Consider the following 27,675-nt stretch of genomic DNA (forward strand, 5'->3'; position numbering starts at 1 on the left):
GTGTTAATCTTCATTCTTTGTTCATTCTTTCCATTGTGATGTATATTATGTATATGCTCTTGATATCACACAACTTCATGTTCCTGATGTTGATGACGATCATACGACGTATGTATATACCAGGAAAAATTATTGTATGGTACCGCAAGCATTTCTATCGTTGATATATTTATGTTGAGGGTTAATTTGGTTTTCAGATATATTGGATCGGAATTAATGGATGAAAAATGTTCAGAAATTTTAAAATTTCAAAAGACATTATAAATATTGGGTGAGAAAAGCAAAAGGCATGTGTATTTTTGAGATTCAGAATAGATTTGCAGACTTGGAACAAGAGATGAATTTCCATATATACCTAGTTATTTTTCCTCTTTTAGATACTATCCACCATATACTACACTAAAGTAACTCATTTTGTTACTTGCTTTATTCTTTTCATCGAATCACCTTAACTTTTATCACCTGCTTTATTCTTTTCATCGAATCACCTTAACTTTTATCACCGGTGATGATAGAGAAATCAAATTTTTAGATCAAATTTTATAGACTATAGGATTAGTAATTCTTTTTTAAAAATCGAATAGATTTGGTCTTATACATACGCGAAAAAGGTAATAAAAAAAAAAGATGAGTTCTTCTTTCTTTTATCATTTTGGAGCCATGTGAGATGAAATTCTCATGCACAGTTTTGAATGAGAGAAAAAAGTGAGGAATCCTCTTTTCATTGAGCATTTAGATACAATCAATAGAAATCCAGAAGGGCGCCATATTCTAGGAGCCCAAATCCTTCTAAAGAAGGAATTCAACCATCAATCACCACATCTTGCGTCATCATACTATGCGTGATTATAAATATGGTCTAAAAAATGGTCTCTCTAACATCTTCCTACTTACTAAGTTGTAGCCAGAAACATTATGAATAAGCTCTCCAAGGAAAAGATAATAGAGGTATCACATTCTCTTCTATCCTTTGTTTCCTCTCAAAGAGATTTGGTCGACAAAGGTCTCTAGCTAATTTATTCTTTTTCATCTAACCATAGCACAAAGGAAGATTCGAACTTAAATATCTTTTAACATTATTGAGGTTTGTCGCTAACTAAGAGGTAGTTATGTCAAAAACACAACTTGATCGATCACAGCCACCATCAAACCGCAAATCCCTCTACCCAATAGTGTTATCCACACTCATTTTTATCTCTGACATACCTCTCTCAATTTCTAGCCATCGAATCAAATAAATTAAAAATATCAGTGGACCAAAATTTAACAAGAAAGTGAAAAATCAAAAGAAAAGTGTGAATCGCGCTACCCTACGTAAAATTAACCAAGTACTGCCATGCAAAACCACACGCATACACATGCATGTGCCTGCGGCAGGTTCGTTTTACTACAATTAACAAGAATCTTTACTTTATCCAAAAGCCATGAAAACCCTAATCAACTTTTTTAATGCTTTCACTTTTCTCGTTAGCTTTATGCTTAATTAGTGCTAATTACACTTAGCAACATAAGTCTATTTAAGCGTGTCCCTCTTCTTCATCAACCACTTTTGAAAAATTAGTTACTAGTATTAGGTTATTAGAAAACCTAATATTTGAGAGAAGATGAGAAGAGAATTACTAATATTGTCCTTTTTTATTCTCTCTGTGGTTGTTCATTCTGCATGTGAAACCACTTCCAACCCTAAAACCGGAGATTATACGCCTCTGAAGAAGCAGCATGATTACCTTAAGCTTAAGGGTAAGCTCACAAATTCTCTCGACAGATCGAGGAATATTACTGATTTCCTACGTTCTTTTTCGCTAATTTTATCGATGTTATAAGCTCCGCAGATGTATATGATACGATGAACAAATCAAGCACAAAAGGCCATCAAAGAATGCATGAAGTTCAGCATCTAAGGATTTCCCAGAAACTGAAGGCAAAGCCAACCTCCGGTGGCGCCTCCGACCTTAGTCGCACCCGTCCCAGCAAGGGTGTAGCAAGCTCTGTACTAGCTAAACCCCCCAATTTCTTCCTCTTCGCAGTGTTCAGGCATGTTGCTGTTGGACTGATCATCTTTGCTCTGTATTAATCGCTTGAGGTAATTTTGCACACGTTATTTAGGACGCGATGGATGTGGAAGTTTTGCGATGAAACTTTCGCTGTTAAACCCGTGTTTAAACCCGTTTCTCAAACCTGATTCTTATGTAATTGTAAATTAGAATATCTACTTATTGCATTATTTGACATTTCTTCCCATCTTCCCCTGTTCTTTGCCAAAGCATATGCTGTTGGGTTACTGTCATGCCACGCAAAACACTATGGTCGACGAGGTGTAAACAATATAAGCATGGCGATGTCTAAACAAAAGCAGAAACATGATTTGTATATGCCGTGAAAGTGTGATACTAAATACAAAGAGAAAAGTATTCATACATGGTTTATTTGGTCTTATCAAATTCAAAGCCATCACCGCGAGCGACCGCTGCCTTATAATAATATATGACAAAATTAGGATCATCTATCATATTATCTTCAATTTATAAAAGAAGGAAGCTTCAATAGTTCAAAATACTTCAACTTTGGTGTCCTCCTACTCCTTTAGTTAATCATATATTATGTATGATTATCCATATTTAGTAACAAAGTATGTTAACTCAGATGAAAAGTGTGGTTAACCTATTCGTCTTTTGCTCTATGACTCACCAATGGACCTACAGTCGATGCAGTCCGTTGAACTTTCGCGTCCCCCATATATATGTAATTGTCTCTGTAGATTGCATTAACTTTAGCAGGCCTGCAGAGATGATAAGTGAGATGAAATCTGCAGTCTCTCTCTCACAGCTCGTCGTCGTTCTCCTTCTAGTACTAGTAGTATCCTCTCAATCTCTTTCAAGCTCCGCCCGTGCAACTGCCCACCTGAATAATCCTACCAGGGTTCTTGGCGGCCAGCAAATCCGGATGCAGCAGCAAGAACCAGAAGCAGCAGCAAATAATTACGATTTTACTAGTCGGAAGCTTGGGATTCACATGGAAGATATATAGTACGTAGGCCGACTCCTAAAGTGCCACATACCAAATCATCATCATCCTCAATTTCAACTCAGATGCCTTCTCTTGTTTTGGGTTTATCCCTTTTGCCTTTTCTTCTTTCTACTGTTTTAGGTAGTGGGTAATATATATATATATATATATATATGTGTGTGTGTATTTATCAGGATTGTCTGTGTCCAGTGGCGAAATCAGGATTGGCCAAGGGAAGGGGCGAAATTCAAAAGAATGTAAGGTTCGATTGAAGAGGTTGCTTTCATATTGGAGAGTGCAAAGTGTTGAGTCAATATTCATAGCATAAAATAGTCTCTCCACAAAAATGGTTGTAAGTAATATTATCAAAACCAATGTAAGAAGCTTAAATTAGCTAGGATTAGATCCTAAAAAATGTTAGGCACTAGTCAAACAACGGACTGGGACCTAGCAGCTTGATGCCTAGGCAAGATCTAGGTAGGAGTCTAAATTGATTTAAATTATCATAAAATAAGCATTAAACAATATTTATATTGTTTTTAAAAAGTAATACAATATTTATCAATAATGTAAGAGTTTAAAATAAATACGGTGGAAGTCTTAAAAAGAAAATAAAAATACATATCGGAATAAAAAAAATAAAAAATAAAAGGAGAGAAATGGGACAATAAACCACAAAAAAAAAAAAAAAGGTCAGAAGAGAAAAAAAAGGGGGGGATGGGTAAACAAACAAGTGGGGCAAAAAAACAAAGACCGAAAAAGAAGTGGTGGGTCATCACAGTATTTTAAGAGAGAAAAATGTAAACAAAAGGTAGCAAGATAATACTTGGTAAGGTGTCAGTACTCAATTTTTACTAACTTAGATGACACAATAATGGTTCAACATCTGTCTTTAAAACTCACATCCAAATTCTTGCTATCCTGATAACCGGATCCAGATCCTTTCCCGATCATTCACTACAGATCCATGCGGACCAATTCATCCTAGCCTTTGATTTAAATCTCACGGCCTAGGTTTAATTTTCACTTTCTTAATTTCCTTGACTCTTTCGCGCAAAACGAAGTCTTTTTTTCTTCCACCAGATGCATCTTCTTCGTTCTTTCCTCTTCAAGTTGTCCATTCCCGATGAAAAAAATGAAGCAACAATCACAAAACAAATCTGGTGGGGAGGTATCAAAAGAATTAGATGGATTTAAGAGGCCTTGTCCTACTCTCACTTTCTTTTGCCCAATCTCTTTCTCTGTCTGCAATTTTCCCCAAAATTTAGCCTTCCGTCATCGGAATTGACGCCAAAGACGACGGGGTCGATGATGTCGCCGAGTAAGTGGGTGACGTATCAAGTTTGAAATCAAGATTCATCCTCGTTTTGGCCTGGATGTTTTTAAAAAAAAAAATTGAACTCAGCTCTGCTGTGCGCAGAGCAGAACCAGACAGGCACCGACGGAGAGCAGCAGCAGCATAACCAAATGGGTTTTCCGGCGAGGGGAGGGGCTGAACCAGCGCTCCAGTCTTGTTTTTCCGGCGAGGGGAGTGGCCGCCACTCCTCACCCTCACGTGGCTTGGCCACTGTCTGTGTCTGTATAAGTATACGTCTCATCAAACGATCATTGAATTTACAAATATTATTGTGTTATTAACTTATCATTACCTAGCTCTGTACGTAATACACTTGTAAGGAAAGGGGGGTTTATATATGTTCGCTTGGCAAATGGGCAAATGGGCAAATGGGCAAATGGGCAAACTTACAAAATTATCATTAATCTTTGCATTGCAAAGAATCAATTGGCCATTTCATGTTTCATTTCCGATAATTCCTCCTTTAATTCCTTAAAGACGAAGAGAAGGTGATTAAATTTCCGACCCCAGACCCAGAGTCATGCAGAATTAATAAGGATTTTATCTCTCCAAATATAATATTTAATACATACTCACGGTGCATAATCGCAACAATATATTGACAAATTAAGAAAGTTCAAACATTTCAGGAGCCTAATACCTATTTTGTTTGGGTAATTAATTTCGTTAGTCTCTATTCCTATTTCCCACCACCAGCACTTGCATGCACATGATACGTAACTAGCGGCAACGAGGGAGAAATCCGACACAAGACCTACGCCTCAATACCAAGTCGTCTCTAAAATTCAAATTATTATCTAGACCTCGTGAGGTGTGTAAATCCTAATTTTCTCCGGACGGAATTAGGGTATACAAATTATCATTAACAAATATGACGTCGTTTCGACATATATTTTTCTTGTTTGTGATCATCTTCGTTGCCGCTTGTGACGATCATATGCATATATAGAGCTTTGGCTGACCAGGATCATGATCGGGATCGCGATCATGAACATTATATTGAAGCTTTTTGCAAGCTGTAGCATCATAGAAGGCAAACAAATGAGGTGGTTCCGTTGCATGGACGTACGTTAATCGGAGGTGGTGGGGGTGGTTCTTCATCCATCCGGAAAAAATGGTGCCGGGAATTTCTAATTCGTCTCACGCAAAGATGTCAGCAGCTGCTGCTGCTGCTGCAACTTCAATTTCTCACCATGTCTGCGCCGCCATCCTACCGGCTGTGTTAATATTCATTTTTTGTTCGTTCTTTCCATTGTGATGTATGTATATGCTATTGATGTCATCACACACACATACATTATATGAACTTTTGTTTGTATCTTGTTTCTGAAGGAAGTTGGGGTTATAAGGTAAAAGTAATTAGCAATATGAGTAGTAGGTTAACTACTTACAAGTACATGCAAGGGTTCTTTTTTTTTTTCGATGTGGTATTGATACTCTCAACACGCTTCATCACGTTTAACTAATTTTTAAGCCTAGCACGTACTTGGATAACACAAATAGGATGACGTAGAGTACGTGTGGCCCAACGGCTTCACACATGGGACAACATGCTATAATACTATGAATAAAGTTAAGTTTCACCATAAAATCAATTGCCACACATGCTCCAAAATAGAAACTTCATGTTCTTGATTTTGATGATCATGTACGAAGTAAGTACATACATATGAAAATTTATTGTATATTTATGTTGAGGATTTGATTTTCGGATATATTGGATCGGAATTAAAGGATGAAAAATTATTTCAAAAGATCCAAATTTTGGATGGGAAAAGCAAGAGTGTTGGAATCTCCAGTTATCCCGCATTGGCTAGAGGGCCAAAGAGAAAGCAATTTAAATAGAATTACCCTACTCTAATTAATATCGAGACTTTTTGTGATAAAGCCACACACTTAAATATTGGGCAGATGGTAAAGTGGGGACAATATATATGTTGTTAGAGTGGGCTCTTGGCCCGTCGACCTGAAAATTTCCACATGGTATCAAAGCCAGGGGACGGGCCTGCACTGCCACGTGATTGGGTGGGTCCTCTGTTTGGCCCCACTCGATGGGTGAGTCCGAACATGGCTCCACGTGATTGCCGATGTGGATCTCCACATGTAACTCATAAAATGGGGTGCAATTTAAATAGAATTACCCCACTTTAACTAACATCGAGACTTTTGTGATAAAACCTCACACCTAAGGATTGAGTAGGTGGTAAAGTGGGGACAATAACGGTGTTGTTAGAGTAGGCCCTCGGCCCGTCAACCTGAAAAATTCCACAAAGAGGCATGTATATTTATTGAGATTCATAATGGATTTGCCGAAAAGGAACAAAAGATGAATTCCAAACCTAGTTAATTTTCCCCTTAAGATACTACCATTCCAGCATATTAAAGTAACTCTTTTTGTTAATTGCTTTATACTTTTCATTGAATCACCTTGAGTCCTTGACAACCTGTTGTTGGTGTAGAAGCCACACTTGTGGCCAGAGGAAGGTTGAAATGCCTCTGTGAGTTTTCCCAGCCACCAAAAGAGGTGGATAACTATAGCTTGCCACCAGTTATCCTCATTTTTAAGAAAGAAAAAAATCGATTCACCTTGACTTTTACTGCTAAGTGGTGGCTAGAAACATGGTGAATAAGCACCCATTGACATAGAAACAGAAGCAAGCCATTCATTCCTTTGTCTTCCAGGGCTCTCCAAGAAAAACATAATAGAGGCATCACATTCTCTTCTATCCTTGTCAACGTGATTTGATAAACCTTTCTAGCTAATTTATTCTTTTTCATCAAACCTCTACAACTTTCGAAGCACAAACTTTTGTGATTAGCAAAGAGGTAGATTCGAACTAAACATCTTTCAACATTAAGAGAGAATTGTACCGCTATACTAAGAGCTAGCTACGTCAAAAACACAACTTGATCGGTCAAAGCCACCATCGAATTTTATTGACCTTTAAGAAAAGGTCTCTAGCTAATTTATTCTTTTTCATCAAACTTCTCATCACTATAACTTTCAAAGCACAGACTTTTGTGATTAGCAGAGAGGGAGATTCGAACTTAAACATCTTCTAACATTAAAGAGAGATTTGTACCGCCATACTAAGAGCTAGTTACGTCAAAAAACACAACTTGATCGATCACAGCCACCATCGAATCGCAAATCCCCCCGCCCAATTTGTGTTTACATACAATTGACAAGAATCTTTACTACAACTAACAAGAATCTTTACTTTATCCACCACCCATGAAAACCCTAATCTTTTTTTTTCCTTCACATTTCTCTTTATCTTTACGCTTAATTAGTGCTAATTACACTTAAACAGATAGCAACAAAGGTCTATTTAAGTGTGTCACTCTTCCTAATCAACCACCTTCGAAAAATTTGTTACTATTAGGTTATTAGAAAAATTTGAGAGAGGATGAGAAGAGAATTACTAACATGGTCCTTTTTTATTCTCTGTCTAGTTGTTCATTCTGCATGTGAAAGCACTTCCAACCCTAACACCGGAGATTGCACACCTCTGAAGGAGCAGCATGATCACCTTCAGCTTAAGGGTGAGCTCACAAATTCTCTCGACAGATCGAGAAATATAACTGATCCCTACGTTCTTTTCACTAATTTTATCAATTTTATGAGCTCTGCAGATGTATATGATTTGATGAACAAATCAAGCAGAAAAGACCATCAAAGAATGCATGAATTTCGGCCTTTAAGGCTCTCCCAGAGAGCAAGGCCAGCCAACGGTGGTGCCTCCGACCTTAGCCGCACCCGTCCCAGCAAGGGTGCGGCAAGCTCTGTACTAGCTAAACCCCCCACTTTCTTCCTCTCCGCAGTGTTCAGGCACGTTGCTGTTGGATTGATCATCTTTGCTCTGTATTGATCGCTTGAGGTAATTTTGCAAGCGTTATTTCAGACGCGATCAACGTGGAAGTTTTGCGATGAAACTTTTAAAGATGAAGATGTCACATTATAACTAGAATTGATTCTATTAGTTTAATATAAGTTTGTTACACATGTAATTAGTGAGTGAGTTTGTTAGGAGTGAATAGCCAAAGGCTATATATATGTAACTGTTTATTCTACTGGAGTAATGTGAAATATAACAGTTTTCTTAATCTCTAAGAAATACTCTTTCTCTCTCTTCCTCAAGAACTCTGATATTCTATATGGTATCCATCGCCGTTTGCCTCACGGCCGCTTAGATCCTCATCGTCTTCGCTTCGCATCTCTGATTCTTCGCTTCGCATCTCTGATTCAGTGACTGTTCTTCACGAATTTCACCTCTGTTGTCATGGCTTCTCCCTCTGATTCATCATCTCCGTCTGAACCAGTCCCAAATTTCTCTTCTCAAAACCCTAATTTCTCAAATTCGTTGAATTCGTATGCTTCTCTGACCATTCAGAACATTGGAAGCATGGTTCCTATCAAGTTGAAGCGATCCAATTATCTGCCATGGCGTGCATTGTTTGCACCAATCTTGCGTCGTTACAAGCTTCTTGGCATCATTGATGGCACAGAGTTGTGTCCACCGCCTCTACTCTCGGATCGATCTGTTAATCCTGCCTTTGAGATCTGGTATGAGAAAGATCAGAATCTTCTGATCTGGTTGAATTCCACATTATCTGAAGATGTGATTCCCTTTACAGTCGGTGTCTCTTCTTCTCGCGATCTATGGCTCAAGCTTGAACACCGTTTTGGTGGTGTTTCTGATGCTCACATCCACCAGCTCCGATCTCGTCTTCAGGCCATACAGAAAGGATCTCAATCTATGTCCGATTATCTGCAACAAGTGAAAGAAATCTCTGATTCTCTCTCGGCTGCTGGTGCACCGATTTCTGATCGAGATCTCATAGCGGCAACACTGGCTGGGCTTCCCGACGAGTTCGAATCGTTCATTGATTCACTCATGCTTCGTCTTTCGTCTACTTCCTTGGATGAATTACATGGCCTTCTTCTTACCAAAGAACTCTCTATGTCTCGTCGCAAGAAGCTCTCTTCCACTACTGAACCGTTTCAAGCCTTTTCAGTGCAGTCCCAAGCACCACTACTTCCCACTCCACCGACTCTTGCTTTTGCTGCTCAGAATTATCAATCACAGCCAAATTCCTCTCGATTCTACTTGAATCGTGGCCGTAACAACAATCGTGGATCTCAATTTAACAACAATCGCTTCCATTCCAATCGTGGTTCTCGGGGCAATTCTCGTGGCAACTCGTCACATCGCGGTCACAATCAAGGTTCTCGTGGCTCGTCTTTTTCTGGTCATTCCATTGGTTGTCAAATTTGTGGCTCCTCCAGTCATGAAGCTCTTGACTGCTTTGATCGCATGAATCCTGAACTTTCTGGTAAAATTCCTCCTGCAAAACTTGCGGCTATGTGTGCTCATTACAGCTCCAAACCATTGCCTTCCTGGCTTATTGATTCTGGCGCTACTTCTCACATCACAAATGATATTGCCACCATCAACTCCCCTACACCATACACTGGAGAGGACAAAGTATATATTGGTGATGGTAAAGGTCTGTCCATTCACCATACTGGCTCTTCTTCCTTGCACACTGCACATGCTGATTTTACATTGCGCAATGTTCTTCATGTTCCTTCTATGAAGCATAATCTGTTGTCTGCTTATCAGTTTGTTAAGGATAATCATTGTGCATTGACTCTTGATTCTGATGGGTCTATGGTAAAGGATCGTTCTACGGGGAAGATGCTTTTGCAGGGTCCCGTTAAGGATGGATTCTACTCTTTGCAAAGCTCCTCTTCCAATGGTCTATCACCTTCCAGCTCATCTCATGCTTTTGTCAGTATTCAAGCTCCTCTTCGGCTCTGGCATAGTCGCCTTGGTCATCCTTCTTCGGCTATATTTCGCAGATTAGTCACTACCAATACACTGGCCATCAAAGGATCATCAACTGTGGATTTCTTTTGCTCTGACTGTGCCATAGCAAAGAATCACAAGTTACCTTTTAGTTCTTCTCTTTCTTCCAGTACTCATAGCCTAGAATTGTTACATTGTGACTTGTGGGGTCCTGCTCCGGTAACCTCTGTCAGTGGTTTTAGATACTATCTCCTTATTGTTGATGACTTTAGCAAGTATAGTTGGCTTTTTCCTTTGAAAGTCAAATCTCAAGTGTATTCTACATTTGTACTCTTCAAAAACTATGTAGAAAACTTGACTGGCAATAAAATCAAAACTGTTCGTTCTGATTCAGGGGGTGAGTTTGTTAGTTCTTCCTTTACATCTTATCTGCATACTCATGGTATTCTTCATCAATTGAGTTGTCCACATACACCGGAGCAGAATGGTTGTGTTGAACGCAAACATCGTCATCTAGTTGAGACAGCTAGAACTCTTCTAGTGCAATCCCATGTCCCTCATCAATACTGGGTTGAAGCTTTCACTACTGCCTTATATCTTATCAACAGATTACCCATTTCTAAGCTTTCCCAATCCCCTTGGGAGTTATTATTCCACACTGTTCCCGATTACTCGAGACTCAAGGTTTTTGGTTGCTTATGCTTTCCTTGGTTAAAGCCTTATGTGTCATCGAAACTTGATGGCAAAAGTACCAAATGTGTCTTTTTGGGATACAGTCTTCAACATAAGGGATATCGGTGTTTGGATCCTCAAACTCAACGGGTTTACATTTCCAGACATGTCATCTTTCTTGAAACTTCATTTCCCTTTTCTGATCATTCACATTCTGTGATCTCCGATCCTTCTTCTTCTTCTCCGCCTTTTGATTTAGTCTTTTCTAAATTCTTACCAACTCCAACCTGTCATTCCACCACCACTCCCATTTGTTCTGCATCGTCCTCCTCTATTTCAATCCCACCCCCCTCGACCCAACAACCTTCTCCCTCTCTGCACCCACCATCCCCTCTGCAGCAACCATCCACCCTGCAGCAACCATCCACCCTGCAGCAACCATCCACCCTGCAGCAAGTTACCAATGTCCATCCCATGCTCACACGGTCCAAAAATGGTATTTCTAAACCCAAGGCTTTCAATGTCACTAATCATCCTCTTCCTTCTTCCATTGAAGTGATTCCCACTACATATTTGCAAGCTTCCAAATCTGCAGATTGGAGACTGGCAATGCAAAATGAATTTAATGCTCTTCAGTCCACAGGCACTTGGGTTCTTGTGCCTCCAACCTCTTCTCAGAATGTTGTTGGCTGTAAATGGGTCTTTCGTCTTAAAACGAATCCTGATGGCTCTATTGAACGGTACAAAGCCCGGCTTGTAGCCAAAGGCTTTCACCAACAGGAAGGCTTGGATTATCACGAAACCTTCAGTCCAGTTGCTAAACCTGTTACCATCCGCATCTTACTGACCTTTGCTGTTCAATTCAACTGGTTTCTGCATCAGTTAGATATTAGCAATGCTTTTCTTCATGGGGATTTGAAAGAAGATGTGTTTATGGTTCAACCTCCCGGTTTTCAAGATCCGTCTCTTCCTCATCATGTCTGTAAGCTCAAGAAATCTTTATATGGGCTCAAGCAGGCACCCCGGGCCTGGTTTGACAAGTTGTTTCAGGCTCTTCACTCTCTTGGATTTACTCAATCTTCTTCCGATGCATCTCTGTTTGTTCTTCAAGTTCCATCCTTGGTTATTGTGCTTGTTTATGTTGATGATATACTCATCAGTGGTCCTAATGTTTCTCTCTGCCAACGTGTTATTCAACAGCTCAGCACGTTATTTCCAGTCAAAGACTTAGGACCCCTGCACTATTTTTTGGGTTTGGAAGTACACCGAACTACCACCAGTCTCTTTTTGCATCAAGGCAAGTATCTCATTGATCTGTTGCACAAGACCAACATGGCTGGAGCTAAACCCTGTTCCACTCCCCTCCGTTCCTCCAAATTAGATCACAGTGGTGTCTTGTTACCAAATCCTACTGAATATCGATCTATTGTGGGTGCCTTACAATATCTCACCTGGACTCGACCCGATATTTCCTTTGCTGTCAACCAAGTGTGTCAGTTTATGCATGCTCCCACAGTCACTCATATGCAGGCAGCAAAGCGGATTCTTAGATTTCTCAAAGGTACTGTTTCTCACGGTCTTTTGTTCAACCAGGGTCCTTTACATCTCTCTGCCTACTCGGATGCAGATTGGGCAGGCTGCCCCTTTGATCGACGGTCCACTAGTGGTTTCTGTGTATTTTTGGGTTCTAACTTGATTAGCTGGTGTGCTAAGAAACAAACCACAGTGGCTCGTTCATCTACTGAGGCAGAATATAGGTCTTTGGCTCACACAGCAGCCGAACTTACTTGGGTCTGCAAGGTGTTGAACGATTTTGGCTTCTCCTTATCTGCCACCCCAACTCTCTGGTGTGATAACATCTCTGCTATATCTCTTGCCTCTAATCCTATCTTCCATGCTCGCACCAAACATGTGGAGATCGATTACCATTACATTCGGGAATTGGTTCTTGCCAATTTAGTCAGAGTGCAGTATGTGTGTAGTCAAGACCAAATTGCAGACATTCACACCAAATCCTTATCTAAATCTCGGTTTCAATTTCTGCAGTCCAAGCTCTCTCTTGGTACTCTTTCTCGTTCCAAGTTTGGCTTGAGGGGGTGTAAAGATGAAGATGTCACATTATAACTAGAATTGATTCTATTAGTTTAATATAAGTTTGTTACACATGTAATTAGTGAGTGAGTTTGTTAGGAGTGAATAGCCAAAGGCTATATATATGTAACTGTTTATTCTACTGGAGTAATGTGAAATATAACAGTTTTCTTAATCTCTAAGAAATACTCTTTCTCTCTCTTCCTCAAGAACTCTGATATTCTATAACTTTCGCTGTTAAACGCCCACGTTTAAGCCCGTTCCTCAAACCTGCTTCTTATGTAATCGTTAGGTAGAATATCTATTTAGTTGTCTGCTAACTGATCTGTATATGAGCATTGAGCATGGCGATGTTTAAAGGAAAGCAGAAACATGATTTGTACATGCAAATTAAAGTATGATACTAAATACAAAGAGAAAAGCATTAATACATGGTTTATACATGAACTCCATACAATTTGACTTATTGGCGTTACCGAACAAGGTTTTCGATAAGTAGAAGTGAAAGAGATACAGAACCTTTTGTAAAGAGCTCCACACACCAGCATATACAATATGCTTTTCCCACAATTGATCAGAGCAACACAACACGGTCATACATGTCTTATGTCCGAGCTTAGCAGACTAGATTCTGAAAACATCTGTCTGGAATCGCTCGTCATACAACCTCCAATGGCCATACCTCTCCGAATGGAAGACTGACCGTGGAATGTAGAAGTTTGGCTTTTTAATCTCCTTCAAATTCTTCAGATTGCATGTTGTGTTCTCAATATCCCGGCTAGTCAAGTTCACACACCCAAATAAATCCAAGTACTCGAGATTTGGACATCCTACAGGTATCAAAGTAAACCCTTTAGCCGATACCTTTGAGAACCGAAGTTCAAGGTGCTCCAAATTTGGCATAGATTTGCCAATTGCAGCAGCTTCTGAATTTCCATCCTGAGGGCAAGTTTTTAAGTACTCATCTGGAACAACTCCAGTGTATTCGGATGGATCTAACCAGTTCAGCATATTCCGCTTCAAGATTTTCAGATTTGGGCAGTTCCTCCCAATCAACACCAGAGACTCATGAGATACTTCATGGCAATAGCTGATATCAAGTTCCCGGATCATGGGGCAGCGAATCGCTATATCAGCCATGGACGAATCAGTCACATTCGGGCAGCTCTTGATCGAAAGAACCTCGAGGTTCGGGCACCTAAAACATTACATTACAATCACTACAATGTCTCACTTCCTCATTCAAACGGAAGGAAAAATGATGCTTCAAAATGCTATATATGGCAAAAAAACACTTCCAATTGTAGATCCGAAAACATTATTAACCAGTTTAAGGTAGTATTAGTGCCATCACAATCTAAACCTCAAAGATCAAATTTTGACGAACCAAAAACTCAAATCTAAACCTTTAACTCAGCATACAACAATCAAGATCAAAACTTTATGCCAAAAACATCGAATCAACGATAACCCACTTTTTGTCATTCAAAATTACGCATAACCCGATTCTCCTAATTCAAAACAGATAAACAAATCGTATTCAGTTATACCTCTGAGCGACGTGCGAGAGAGACTGGTCGGAGCAGTGCCTGGTACGAATCTGTTTCAACGAGCCGGCGCTCCAATGGACGACAGATCGGAGCATGGAATCGATCCGCCGCTCGAACTCCGGAGTCCACCACCCCTCGGATTCGAACGGCCGCTCGAGGTCGAACAGCGGCTCGAGGTCGAAGGCTGAGTTGAGGCAGGGATCCTTGCACACCTGCAGCCACGGCTTGCAGACCAGCATCGCCCCACTCCATCGGTGCTCCAGGGTGAGCCGACCCAGGATATTGATCAGGCACTCCTGGGTCAACTCGGCCCAGTCAGGTGTCACAGTTTCTTCGGTGTCGGTTGTGTCCATTTTCAGTGGTTGCGCGAAACGAGAGAGTTCGGTTTCTTTCGGTTGAGGCTTACTATGGGAAAGTTATGAAGTGTGGGTAGATCGGTCATTTTACGTGCAAGGTTGTTCCAAAACTTGCCACGTGTCGGTTCTTTGTGTCACCACTCATCTGCCTATCCAATGGGCGCCTTATCTGAGAGAGGATTCTCATTGGTTCAAATTCTGAGAATTCTTCAATCACGTCCGTTCATCATAAATTGTATGATCAGTTTTTGTGATACTGTTTATATTCAATTTTAAATTAAAAAATTTATAATAATTTATGACCGCACGATGTACGATGACATATGAACGGATATGATTGAAAGATCTAAAATCCTCCTAAATCTGAACCGTTAATAGTTGTCAGTACATGATGATGTTATGCATCATGATGATTCATCATGTAAGCAGTCACATTTTTACTCATGTTCGAGCAAGGTGCATGAAATCTCTTTACGTGATATTTTTTTGAGCAAAACTATATATTTTACACTAAGAGGGAAGGAAAGGGAGAGAAGTTCGATTAAATCTTACAATGGATAACTTAATTTGGTATCGAATTCGTTATCTACAAGATTCAAACTTAAGAGCTATCACTTATAAGTAAAGAAGTATATCACAAAACCATAGTACTGAGTGTCTTATAGAAGCACAGAAATATACCACCGAATACCTAAGAAGGTTATTATTCGAGCCGAAAAGTAACCAAAATTGCTACAGAAGGAATGAAAGGCTTGTTAAGATGATTCGGTCTATGTTGCAATGCAATATTCCTTTCCAGCTCCCCGCCTCCCACCAAGAGGAGGAACAGTTGATGCAGTTTCGTCTCATGCCTCCTTAAACTAAAAGAAGGCCTTGTTGGCTCTAGCTCCGCTCACCTCTGGGAACAAATCAAAGGGGAGGTGGGTGGTGGTTGTGGGACAAAATACTCCCTTTGTGTGAGTGTGGAGGCAAACGCCCATGTGATCATATGCCCGTACCGAAGTTTTTCTCCTAGCTTGGGAAAAACAAGGAGGGAAATGTTCATTTGGTTGTATCGAAAATACAAACACAGACTTGAAGCATCAAACCCTTCTCGAAATTCAAATATGCTCCGGTGTAGTGTATACCACGGAATTTCTATTTGGTAGACCTTGGTTAATAAATCCCCGACCAAGAAAGTATAGCGTACTCCGGAGCATACTAGAAAATTCTATTTCTACCGCAATTTATACGCGGACATGCAAAGTCTCTTAATTTCCCGATGGCGAACAAAAACAATCAGTCTAACACATGCAGTATACAATTCAGATCTCGACCATGGAGAAATCATTCAATTTATTACAAACATAAAATATCAACATAACAGGCAAACAAAAGATCCAAGATCCCATTTTGTTCTGAACCCAACAAAAAAAAAATGAAGAACCACGTTAATCCGAGGAGGAGGCGTAGAGGGGGCGCCGGTACTCATCGAAGTACTCGTCGCGATTGATGAAGACGATGGCGTAGAGGGCGTAGATGATTCCCGGAATGTACCCCAGCAGCGTCAGCAGCAAGCATATGCAGAACTCCACCTGCACAAGTAATTGCCAATCCAATTCCAAAATTCAATTTTTCACCATTAATAAGATCAAATCTGCCTCCAGAAGAAGACGACGGAGGAGAAAGAAAGGGGCCTTACGGTGCAGCAGCCGTGCCGGAGACAAACGCCCAGCGGAGGGAGCAAAATTGCGATCAGAATCTCGCAAAAGATCTCGCAGCGACTCGGCATTTTTGTTTCTCAGATATTTTCTAGAGAGAGATTGTGTTTGGTCTTAATGAAGAAGCAAACAAAGATAAGATGGTTGATGAATCGTGACGGTGACGTCCAGTGTATTGGGCTTTTTTCGCACCAGAGCCCGCCATATATAAATAGATAAAGCCCAACTTCACAGTTTTGGGCTTGCCCATGTATTGGGCCGAAATACAGCGCCAACCCAATCAATGAACAGTAACCGAAACGGCTGTAGAGGAGCACAAGCTCCCGCGGGTGCACAGCCCCACGCCACCTACACCTCTCCACCTGCTTTTCGCTTGTCCTTCTCCTCCCCTCCTCCTCCGTGGGCCCCGCCATCCCCGTCCAGCATTTCGTCACTATTTCGCCATTCTCTCAGGTACCCGAGAATCCAGTGAGACAGTATATCTTGCTGTTGTAACTGCAACGCCTACCAGAAACGTTTGTTCTTTCTCGTTTCTGTACTTTCCCAATTCAAACTTGAAAGCGCAACGTTCTATTGATTCCATGGAGTTCAAATTCCGATCGGTGGACGAGAGGCCGCCGCCGCCGTCGCCTTCTTCCGCCGTCAGCTACTTCTCCTCCGAGCAAGCCGCATTCCGAGGTCTCTCTCTACCTTCTTACTCTTCTCGCAATTTTCTCTTTCCTCGCTCTTCTGTTTGGCTGCCGAGAAAACCAAAAGAAAGTAAATTTAGTTCGAATTTCAGTTCTTTTCTTCATAGAAATTCAATTCAGTTAATTTTGTCGCTCTATAATCTTCTCTAAACAGGCCAAACAGCTGCTCTTATTACTTCGACTCTGGCGGCGATTTCAACACAACCGAATTTTGCGCCACCACGAACGCCGCCGCCGTCGCCTTCTTCCGCCGTCAGCTACTTCTCCTCCGAGCAAGCCGCATTCCGAGGTCTCTCTCTACCTTCTTACTCTTCTCGCAATTTTCTCTTTCCTCGCTCTTCTGTTTGGCTGCCGAGAAAACCAAAAGAAAGTAAATTTAGTTCGAATTTCAGTTCTTTTCTTCATAGAAATTCAATTCAGTTAATTTTGTCGCTCTATAATCTTCTCTAAACAGGCCAAACAGCTGCTCTTATTACTTCGACTCTGGCGGCGATTTCAACACAACCGAATTTTGCGCCGCCGCCGTCGATTTTCCGGAATCCGGATATGAGATTGAACCTGGACCGGGCCCAGAACCCGAGGTCCGTCCGTGACGAGTTGATCGAGCGTCAGCTGGAGAAGGAGATGATCAGGGAGGAGATTATCGCGGCCGAGATAGCGCGACGGTGGGCTCTCGAAGCGGAGGTGAGGAGGGAACTCATGCTGGAGCGGGAAATCGCCATGCGAAGACCCGCTGGCGAAGGGCTCGGTTTTGATCAGGACCGGTTCGGTGCGATGCGGTTCGACCACAGAGTCTACCACTCCTTCGATGATGACCGGTTCGGATTCTTCGCTTCTCGTGCGCCCGCCGCATTTGATAGTTTCACGTGGCGGCGGCAGCCGGAACCACTGACCAATGGCTTCAACGCGCTTCCGGCTCCTCCTACTTTAGACCTCAACAACAAGGACAAGTTGATCATACTGGTCAGTCGCATTTCTACATTATTTGATTGCTTTTTAACTTAATTATGCTCTGTTTATGGTTTACAGCACTTGTGGTGGGAATGCTCTGTTTTGTGCTAGAGTGGGAGATTTTTCGGGGTTTAGGATGATTTTCTGGCAATGAAGGCATCGCTTGGTGTCAAGGATGCATTGGATTGGATTGGATAACTCGTTTCTATGTATGATGAATTAAGCAATTGATGTCAACCTTAAAACATTACATCCGTTTCTTTCATTAGCATACATAGCGAGTTATCGAATCCAATCATAGACACCAAACGAGGCCTAAGAGCCGTGGTTAGACCACGAGAACCAAGGTAAAAGATGAGGTTGGTGGTCAATTGCAAACCAAGACACACCCTTTTTTTGGATTGTCTTGATTTCCGGCTCCTTCAACCCGAGAAATCATGGCTTTTGGGGTCCATGTTTTACAATTACATTGCAGAGTCTGTGTTACTAGTAGCGTCTGCATTGCCTAAGTGGTTGTGCTGAAAACCAATGTTACATTGCTAATATTGAGTTACAAGGTTTATATCAATTCGCTCCCTATGCATGTGGTAGTCCTTTTGCTTATGGATCAGCACTTTAAAAGTCAGTCCCAACGGGGCATCATTGTCATTATGTAGATTATTTTTCCTCGATCAGTGAATAAGATGGTTTACTATGACATTTTGTTATAGTGACATCAGTTTGATCAAGGTACGGAATTATTTAACATTAATGGCTGTGGTGATCATTGGAAGTTGATTTTTCATTTGCGGGTTCACTTGGAGTAGGCTACCCATGCATATGCAGCAGTCCCTTGTGTTAGGTAAATTGTCCTTATACATAATTGTATCTAGATGCCACACTCACCGAAGTATTAAGGACACAGACAGATTCCTCTGCTATTATTTCAGCATCTTGAATATTTGTTTTGAATCAAGGTTATAATGGTAAGACAAGCATCGATATTAAAATCATTTATTGGCTGAGTTGTGCAACTGCATTCAAAATTGAAGGTTGACATCTTGCAGATTTCTTAGACAACGCATTCTTGTCACTGGTTGTTTCTACATAAGATGACCGAAAGTTGTCTATTGTTGTTCATTTGGGTTGAAAACTACTGTTTGTTTGTTTTTTTTTTTGGTCGAAAGAAAACTACTGTTTGTTAATGGACTCCGTATAAGCATCTTTGTTGCAGGCGAAACCTGATCCAAATCTCTCCGGAGTCAAGCGGAAAACACCACCAACAGTGAGTGCAAGTGAGCTACCCGCATTTGGGTTGAAAAAGAAACCCAAGGAGGAATGGAGCTGCGCCCTGTGCCATGTTAGTGCAACAAGTGAGAAAGGCTTGATTCATCACATTAACGGTAAGAAGCACCAAGCCAAGGAAGCAAGACTGAGAGCTCAGAAACCAAGCTCCAGCAATGCACAATCGTCAAAGAAAGCTGCAAACTTTTCTGAGCCTAAGAAGATCAAAGGCGTCAGAAGCACAGAATTGAGGGCCAAACAAGTTAGAAAATCGCTTGACCATAATGAAACCAGTGACATTTCCAACCAGAAAATACAGGAACAAGGCACCTCAAAAAAGGAAAAAGAGGAGCCGCCAATGCTGAAAGACCAATGTGGAGAGGTTCTCAAGAACAAGGACGAGGTTAAAATGGTGGAAGGACTGGAGACAAAAGAAGATGTAAAGAAACAGAAGACATTTAAGTTTTGGTGTGAAAGTTGTAAAATTGGTGCCTATAATCTAAAGGTGTGGTCGTCTCATATAAGTGGGAAGAAGCACATTGCTAGGAGTCAGGAACCTACACAGATTAATATTCCGATTGCAAGTTTCATGGCATCATCGGAGGCTAGCAAGGACGCAGAAGATACTGATGCGGCCAAAGAAGTGCAGGAGAAGATTCCGACAGCCACTGCCATTTCATCATCAGAGGCTAGTATCAAGGCAGAAGATTCTGATGTGGCCAAAGAAGCGCACCAGAAGATTCCAACACCCACTGCCATACCATCAGCAGAGGCTAGTAAGGATGCAGAAGATGCTGACACGGCCAAAGAAGCACAGGAGAAGTTCAATGGCATCATGATCGCGCTAATGAGAATTCATAACACTGCTGTGGCAAAAGAAGCAAATAACAGTGCAGAAATTGTTGTTGCAGACACAGATAAATGAGCTGCATACCCAATGATGAATAAGTTGCAGCAGAGGGGCGCGATTTATCTGTTGATGTCCTGCTTTTTATTTGAAGTTTCGGGTTGTTTATTTTCTGTACACCAATTTTCTCTTTATGCACGTTTTTTTTTTTTTCTCTCGCTTTTGAATTGAATAAATCATTAGAAGTGTACCGAAGAAGTAGAAGGGGGTTCGGAAATTACTTTTAGTTTTTAGGTGTGTAAACACCAAGACAATCGTCTTCACCACGTACAACCCAAAGGAGGGAAAAGAAGACATGAGAGTTGGACCTACTTACTATAAGTGGTACATTTTTTTAGGCAGAGTATATCACAAGGGAGAAATATATTCCAACAAACAAAACAAGACATAAAACGAAATCCAGGGGGGTTCACGATCTGTTTGTTTTTACTGTGTATATACAGATCTGGACGTAGTCTCGTTGGCCAAAAAAGTGCTCTCTCTCACCTAAATTTAAATCTCAATGATTGTTGTTTAGATTAGAATATCGCTCAAATAAATAAACAAACATTTGCAGACTCAAAATCCGACTTCACTCGACTCAATGGAGGATCATACCAGTTAATCGTTTCTAATATTGCACAAACACAAAATTTTGGTTAGAAGAGTAAACACTCGTAACCGCATGAGCTACAAACCCCTTGCCACTAATTAAGCTTTACGCTATTAGTTAAAGATGTGGATTCAATGGCGTACCAAGCGTGAGTAAGGATTGGTTTGGTATTGTTGTGCTTTGAAGAAAAAACTGCTTCTACTTTGCTATGAGAATAAGCTCATTTTTACTGCTTCACGTTTTCAGCTTTTTTTTCAACAAAAACAGTAAAAATAAGCTGTTTTTAAATGTTTACCAAACATCTTTTTGAGCACAACTTTTTTTTATACTCACTTTTTATAAAAACTCCTCAGTACCAAATCAGTATTAAGTCTTCGAAAAGTAGGTGAAAAAGGGGTTTGTAAAGCATCCATTGACAACGCACTCCACAAGTCCCATTAGCACTTAAACAAAAGCTAACTTAAAAGTTAAACACGCATGTCCATAGCATTGCTTGATACCATGGCAAGCTTTAAGGTGAAGCATTAGGAAAAGCATCAACATTTCACCATCACCTTCCCAAACACCTAACTCCCGTGATGGTCCCAAAGTTTTCCCCTCTTCTTTACAAATTTATCATAGCCGGCCGCTAAAGATTTAGAACCAGACGAAAGCAACGGAACAAAATTTGGGTTACCTTTACTTTACTTGCTTGCACCAAACATCGATCATCGATGATTTCAAATAACCAATAAAATCGAATTCTGTATGCATCCTAAGCAAACTTTCGAAACATTTCATGAACACAAACGAAATCTGAATAATCCTAAACCATTGATTCCATCATTTGAACTGTATACACTCGATATGTAAGACTATAACAACTTTACAAAGAAGAAAATCAAAGAAGCACAGTAACTAAACCGTAATTTCCAACCCCAACAAGATATACGATCTTCATCAGTAAATTCTTTAAGAAAGAAAGTAAAATCAGACCCGTAAAGCCACCTGATCTTGCCAAGTAATCTTCCTCTTCCCGGATCGGTTTGACCCACTCCCGATGGTCCTGCAAGCCAGGAGCTTCATGTCATTGTGCTGATCGTCATTTCCCCCTCTGTGTAAAGTTTTGTTGGGCTCCTCCATCCTCATCGACTCATAATTCGCTTGAAATTCCTCCTCCTCCTCCTCTCTCTGTTGCAAAACGAAACAAAGGAACATCAAACCTCACAGAACAGAAGTAGAGCACCGAGACTCAAAAGCACATACTTGGAACATTTACTATTTGATTACCGAAATCTGGTTCAAGTCAAAAACCGGAGTGCTCTTCCGCTTTGCCGTGTCCTTCCCGCTCTGAACCCTTTCCTTCTTATTCAAGTCAAAGTTTGGAGTGGGGGTTCGCAAAGTAGCTTCCTTTCCGCCAAGAGCCCTTGCATTAAGGTTTAAGTCAAATTTTGGAGGAGGTTTCCGCACGATGTCTTCCATTCCATGTTTAACCTTTTCCTTTTTGTTCAAGTCTAATGCAGGCAGAGGGCATCGCGATGCTGATTCCTTCTTACTGGAACTCTTTCCCTTCAGATAGGTCACGCGTTGGGTATCTAGATTGTGTGTTTTCACAACGTCTTGCTTTGGTCGAGTGTGTGTTGACTGATTCCCCAATAAGTAATTGTATCTTCTCCTCAAAAACCTGCGAAGTCGAGAGATAAACAATTACCAAGTCATCATCTTTCCTCTTTCATTGTACATATACGCTATCTCACAAGTGTACATGGTATGGACCAGATGTCATACCTTACTTCGGCTACGAGCGTAGACTTTTTCTGTTTCATCATCTGCAATTTCTTCTTCATAGCATCTGCATCCTGCAATAAAAATGATTCCTCAATTAGTTTAGTCAAGCTCTAATATGAATTAGCATAAAAACACATTTACAGGTTTCCAATTCCCTTTTCTTTGGCAATCACAACTCAAAAGAGCATGAAAGCTACAAATTTCCAAACAAAAATTAACATAAATATACCTACAAATTTCCAATTCCCGCTTTTCATAATTTTCTATGGCAATCTCTAAAACACAAGTAGATCACAAACCTACTGGGAAAAAATTTTAAAAAAAAAAATCCTGAGTAATCTCTCTCTCTCTCTCTCTCTCTCAAACCCAACGAAATTGAGACCCAAAATTCAATCTTTTTGTTCTTATTTCATGCTCTAATCAATCCGGCATACATAAAAAACAACCCTAAAAAGTCCAAAGCTAAAAAACCCATAAAATATAAACAAAAACCCAAGAGAAATGAACACCATACACCAGATCTAATGATACCCAGAAAAGATTTATACCTTCTGCAGCTCCTCATAGTCTTGCATGAGACTCTGGTGCTTGAACCTGGTCCTCTGGTCCTCCACAGCGTCAGAAACAACCCCTTTCATCTTCTTCATCAGATCACAGGGAGAAAGTAAAACAACACAGAACCCAAAACCCAAAAATTACAGGGAGGAGAGAGAGAAAGACGGGCAGGAGGAGATGGGTGTGAAAAAGGAAGAAAGAGTTGGGGAGGAAATAATAAAAGTGGGTAGGGAGAGAAAGAGAGAAGCAACAAGGACAAGGAAGAAAATAAAAGGAGAGAGAAAGAGAGAGCGGGTGGGAAGGGAGGAGAAGTTTCTTGCTTTCCTGTTTTCTCTGTGAAAACTCTGACCAAGACAACAAAAACCCCAAAAGAGCCCACATAACTCGGTGAAAAATAATGTTGTTTTGAAAGACAGTGATGAAGATGGGAGATTTTTTGGGGGGTTGCAGAAGGGCATTTCTGGCAACATGTTTGTTGATGAGAGAGAGGCTAGAGAGAGAGTTTTGTGTGAGGTGAGGTGGGTTTGGTTGGAGGACATTAGAAGACATCTATCTCCTCTTTCTTTTCCCTCTTTCCCCTTCTTTCCTTTTTTTGTTTTTCTTCTACATAAATTTTGGTCCAGCTGGGCCATTGGAGAGAGAGAGAGAATTTCTAGAGAGAGAAAGACAGGGGGGAAGAGTTGGGCGTGGTGTGGACTCTTCTTTGTTTTTGATGGGGAAGGGGCGTGCGTGTAACTTCAATGTTCCTTCTTTGGAGGTGCGTTTTTCTCTGTGATGGATGAGAGAGAAAGAAGAAAAGACTGAATCTTTAGAGAGAGAAAGAGAGAAAGAGAGAAAGATTGGTGCTTGTAGAGAGAGAAAGAGGTGGGCATTGAAGATTGGGGCTTGATGATGATGAAAGATTAAAAAAAGGGCAGAAAGAAAGATAAATGAGAGATGGAAGTTGCTGCTTCTTTCTGATGGGCTGTTTGCAGTTGTTGGTATTGGGGTAGTAGTGGCACCTTATTTTTAGGCTTTGGAAGTTAGGTGCCAATTGCTGCCCTATTTACCAAAACACCCCTCTGGTTTTTCTTTGATTCCAAGAATGCTTTGCTTCTCTCTCTTACCTCTCTCTCTCTCTCTCCTCCTTTTTCCTGTTTTCACCCCCACAGAAACTTGCAGACAAAAGAAGAACAAGTCCCTGATTTGGCTTGATGCCAGCAACTAAATTTCCAAAAAATCAACTCATCAATGGCTTTATACTATTGGAGGGGATTATCCAATGGCACACAACTCCCATATGGAAGGGTAAATTGGTAATTTTAAGGTCATTCATAAATGGAAAAGATGCCATCCATCCACACCAGCTTGCCTACCTCCCCTAGCCAGTAGCCACTACAATTTGATGATGGAATGCTTCATAGCTCCAGTGATGGAACCACAGAAATTGAAACAAGGATCCAATACCAGTCTAACTCCCTATTTACCATTTTGTCCCTCAAAAAAGTAGATGCGCATTTCATTGAAGGTGGAACTACTTGGTAAATTTCAAATCTCATCTAATGTATTTGAATAGAAAGACTTCATGCAACGTGGATGGTATTGTGGCGTTGTTCTAAGTCAAAAGGTATAATGTATTTAGGTTACTGTCACGATAAAATCCTCGATCTAGGTAAGTTTTTTTCTTGAATGAAACAGGGCATTTTATGCGAGTTTTATTCTTAAAATTACAATATATAAATCTGAGTTCTACAATATTGTTTTGGTAGTGCGAATTTGATTTCAATTTATACGAATTAAACTCAAAATTTGCGATTCATTCCAAAATCTCTAACAAATTTTTGTTTACGACTCCTATTAATTAATTGCAACACAAAGGAGAGCAAAGCAGGTGGTAACCACTGGGATGCACATAACTATTGTGGTAGAGTACTACTGGTTTCCTTTCTTTTTCATGTGCTGGCATCTGCCATGGCATTACACGTTGACTCTCTCTCTCTCTCTCTCTCTCTCTCAATAGTATAATCTGAGGGTGTTTTGAGTAATTTGCAGCTGGGTATTTTAATGGCAACGACTGAAATGTGCATGAATCCATGAAAACGTGAAAACAGGGCAAAACTGGAATTAAGAATGGTAGTTTAACTTTAGGATTGGCAAAAGGTCAAGTCAATTGTCTCAGTGTTTGTGTTTGCTTCTTCTAATTAGTGTTTAATTAGTATATTCTTTATGGCAAACAAGCCATATGAATATGAAATAACTTCCTAATCATGTATAAAATTGATAAGAATATCCGATCGCATCATATGTAGGACACACAAAGATACAGAATCTCTTATGTCATTTAATTTTATGTTAATTCGTCAATGTGAAAACTATTTTAATCAAACCCACTTGAGAAAATTGTTCAGAGAAATTTGGCGAAAACGTTCAAGAAAGGTTTACCATTACATGATCAGTGACTAATGACTTTTAAACTGGGTTTTGGATTTGAACAAGTCAGTCAAGCCATCGGCCCCCTCAGGGTCTCCACCCGCTGAGAATTGACATCTCCATTCTGTTCAATGCACGCTCTTTTGCACGATGAATTCAATTTGGACCTGGCTTCTCTGCCCTCTCTCAGTTCTCATACACATTATCATTTCCTATTTGTGCGGTCACGGTTAAGCCATTTCAATATTTTATATCACTATTACTTTTTGTCTTATTATCTTTATACAAAATTAATAGAAAATATTGACGTGACTTAACCGTGACCATACAAAATAGAAGGGGATGTGAGTGTATAGGAACTAGAAGGGCAGATAAGCCGGGTACTTTCAATTTATAATTATGACTCTGATGACTCATTGTTTTACAATTTTGTGTGCAGTTTGAAACACTAGTAAACCACCGGCAAAGACCAAGTATCCTTTCTCTCCCTCTCTCGGGATTTTTTTAGTATGCAACAGTGTATATATTTATGGTTGTTGAATCCTTTGACTGTTGGATTCTTGGCTTTACATCTAACGCTCCATTCATCCGGAACTTGTCAAACAAATAACGGTGATGATGCATGGTCAAGGGTTAGTCTTTTAGTCCTTCCCTTTTTATGTACAAATTCAGTAATTGGATAGGATCAAGTTAGCCAACTTTTGAGTTGAAAGAACACAGTGCTCCCAACTTTTCTCAACCCCTGGCATGCATACATGGAGGGTTGAGCATTTGGAAATAAACGAGGTGCGAATATGTGCGCAAAGCCTTATGGATTGCCGCATTTCGTTGATACAATTGACAAGCTCAGATAAATTTTGTAATGTAGAAGCAGAATTTGATGGTTACTATGAAGGAAACCCGCAACCTGCGCGAACGGAGATCACTGAGGCCGCAACTTACTGACCTCGTTCAGTCAGATGATACGAAAACCATCTTTCAAATGTGCTTGTTATTTGTGACAGATCAAAATTCAAAACCTATCGAAACTTTGGCAGTATGTCATTTGTTAGGTTTTGTTCTAGTGATCCCCCGAAAGTGTTATATATATAGCTGGTCGATGAAGATTATACTATATGTTATTATGTTTAATCAGTCATCTTAATGCAGAAAAATGCAAACAACTCGAAACCATGCAAATGCATTCTTCAAGTAATGTAACTAGAAACTGATATACATTTGTTGCTGTTCAAAAAATACAATTACTTGCTAATGTTAATGAATGAGTCCTAATCTAGCTGTGTGCCCTAACGATCTGTTTGTGTTGGAATTTGGCGAATATATGTATTTGAATTTCTGAGTAGCATGTCAGTTAGGTTTTGGCAATGATCTGTGTATGTGTGTGTGTGTGTATTAATATATATATATATATATATATATATATATATATTAGGGTTTAGAGGGATTACACTCTGGCTCATGAAGCGAAGTAGAAAAAAAACATTTAAACACTAAATTTTGAACAATTAATATATCTCACGTAACGATTATCTCGCTATATAAACAGTGAAGTGGGATGCCAACTATGAAGCAACTCATCTTTGGTTTCCTTTAAATTGTGCTGGCTCATGTTCCAATCTATAGTATGTAAAGATATACATACTAGCAAATCTTATGGATTTTGAGAGGTGGAGCTATATATATATATATGCTGCAGTTTTTGAGCAGGAAGTGTAGGGAAATTTTGACTTTAGGAGCTTAGTTACCTAATTAAGATTATGAAGGACACCTAACCAAACTTCCAAACTCCTTTCTCTGATAAGGTGGATGTAGGTCACTCAGTACTACGGTCTGGTGGTATTCATCTTTACTTGGAAGTGAGAGGTCTTATATTCGAATCTCGTAGATGGCGAATTTGATACTAAATTAGGCTGTTTATTGTATGGTTTTACCAAACTCTCCCTCTCCTTAGTGTAAAAATATCGATGTACTAAAAAAAAAAAAAGATGGATGTAGTA

General features: G+C 40.2%; 4 protein-coding genes and 1 long non-coding RNA gene across 5 annotated transcripts; 2 read left to right on the forward strand and 3 right to left on the reverse strand.

Moving 5' to 3' along the window:
- The first annotated feature begins 1,545 nt into the window (after nt 1–1,545).
- Nucleotides 1,546–2,241, forward strand: LOC108170064 (uncharacterized). The gene is made up of 2 exons (XR_003776167.2): nt 1,546–1,740; nt 1,833–2,241. It is a non-coding gene; the product is annotated as an uncharacterized lncRNA (long non-coding RNA).
- An 11,074-nt stretch (nt 2,242–13,315) lies between these two features.
- LOC139188031 (F-box protein SKIP1-like) lies at nt 13,316–14,904 on the reverse strand. The gene is made up of 2 exons (XM_070804971.1): nt 14,490–14,904; nt 13,316–14,137 (listed from the first exon to the last, which is right to left on the reverse strand). The coding sequence occupies exons 1-2, from the start codon at nt 14,840–14,842 to the stop codon at nt 13,564–13,566; spliced, it is 927 nt and encodes a 308-aa protein (XP_070661072.1). The 5' UTR covers nt 14,843–14,904; the 3' UTR covers nt 13,316–13,563.
- Nucleotides 14,905–16,123: 1,219 nt separating this feature from the next.
- LOC103446924 (UPF0057 membrane protein At4g30660-like) lies at nt 16,124–16,675 on the reverse strand. The gene is made up of 2 exons (XM_008386078.4): nt 16,527–16,675; nt 16,124–16,419 (listed from the first exon to the last, which is right to left on the reverse strand). Exons 1-2 carry the CDS (start codon nt 16,614–16,616, stop codon nt 16,276–16,278), a joined length of 234 nt encoding a protein of 77 aa, XP_008384300.1. The 5' UTR covers nt 16,617–16,675; the 3' UTR covers nt 16,124–16,275.
- LOC103451664 (uncharacterized) lies at nt 16,663–20,553 on the forward strand. Its single transcript, XM_029097111.2, has 5 exons — nt 16,663–16,717; nt 16,837–17,223; nt 17,389–17,523; nt 17,689–18,197; nt 19,399–20,553. Exons 1-5 carry the CDS (start codon nt 16,663–16,665, stop codon nt 20,371–20,373), a joined length of 2,061 nt encoding a protein of 686 aa, XP_028952944.1. The 3' UTR covers nt 20,374–20,553.
- Nucleotides 20,554–21,741: 1,188 nt separating this feature from the next.
- Nucleotides 21,742–24,652, reverse strand: LOC103446914 (uncharacterized). Its single transcript, XM_008386068.4, has 4 exons — nt 23,263–24,652; nt 22,715–22,785; nt 22,217–22,610; nt 21,742–22,117 (listed from the first exon to the last, which is right to left on the reverse strand). The coding sequence occupies exons 1-4, from the start codon at nt 23,359–23,361 to the stop codon at nt 21,917–21,919; spliced, it is 765 nt and encodes a 254-aa protein (XP_008384290.2). The 5' UTR covers nt 23,362–24,652; the 3' UTR covers nt 21,742–21,916.
- Nucleotides 24,653–27,675: the final 3,023 nt, after the last annotated feature.

Source organism: Malus domestica, chromosome 02 (genome assembly GCF_042453785.1).
Source record: "Malus domestica chromosome 02, GDT2T_hap1".
NCBI lineage: Eukaryota > Viridiplantae > Streptophyta > Magnoliopsida > Rosales > Rosaceae > Malus > Malus domestica.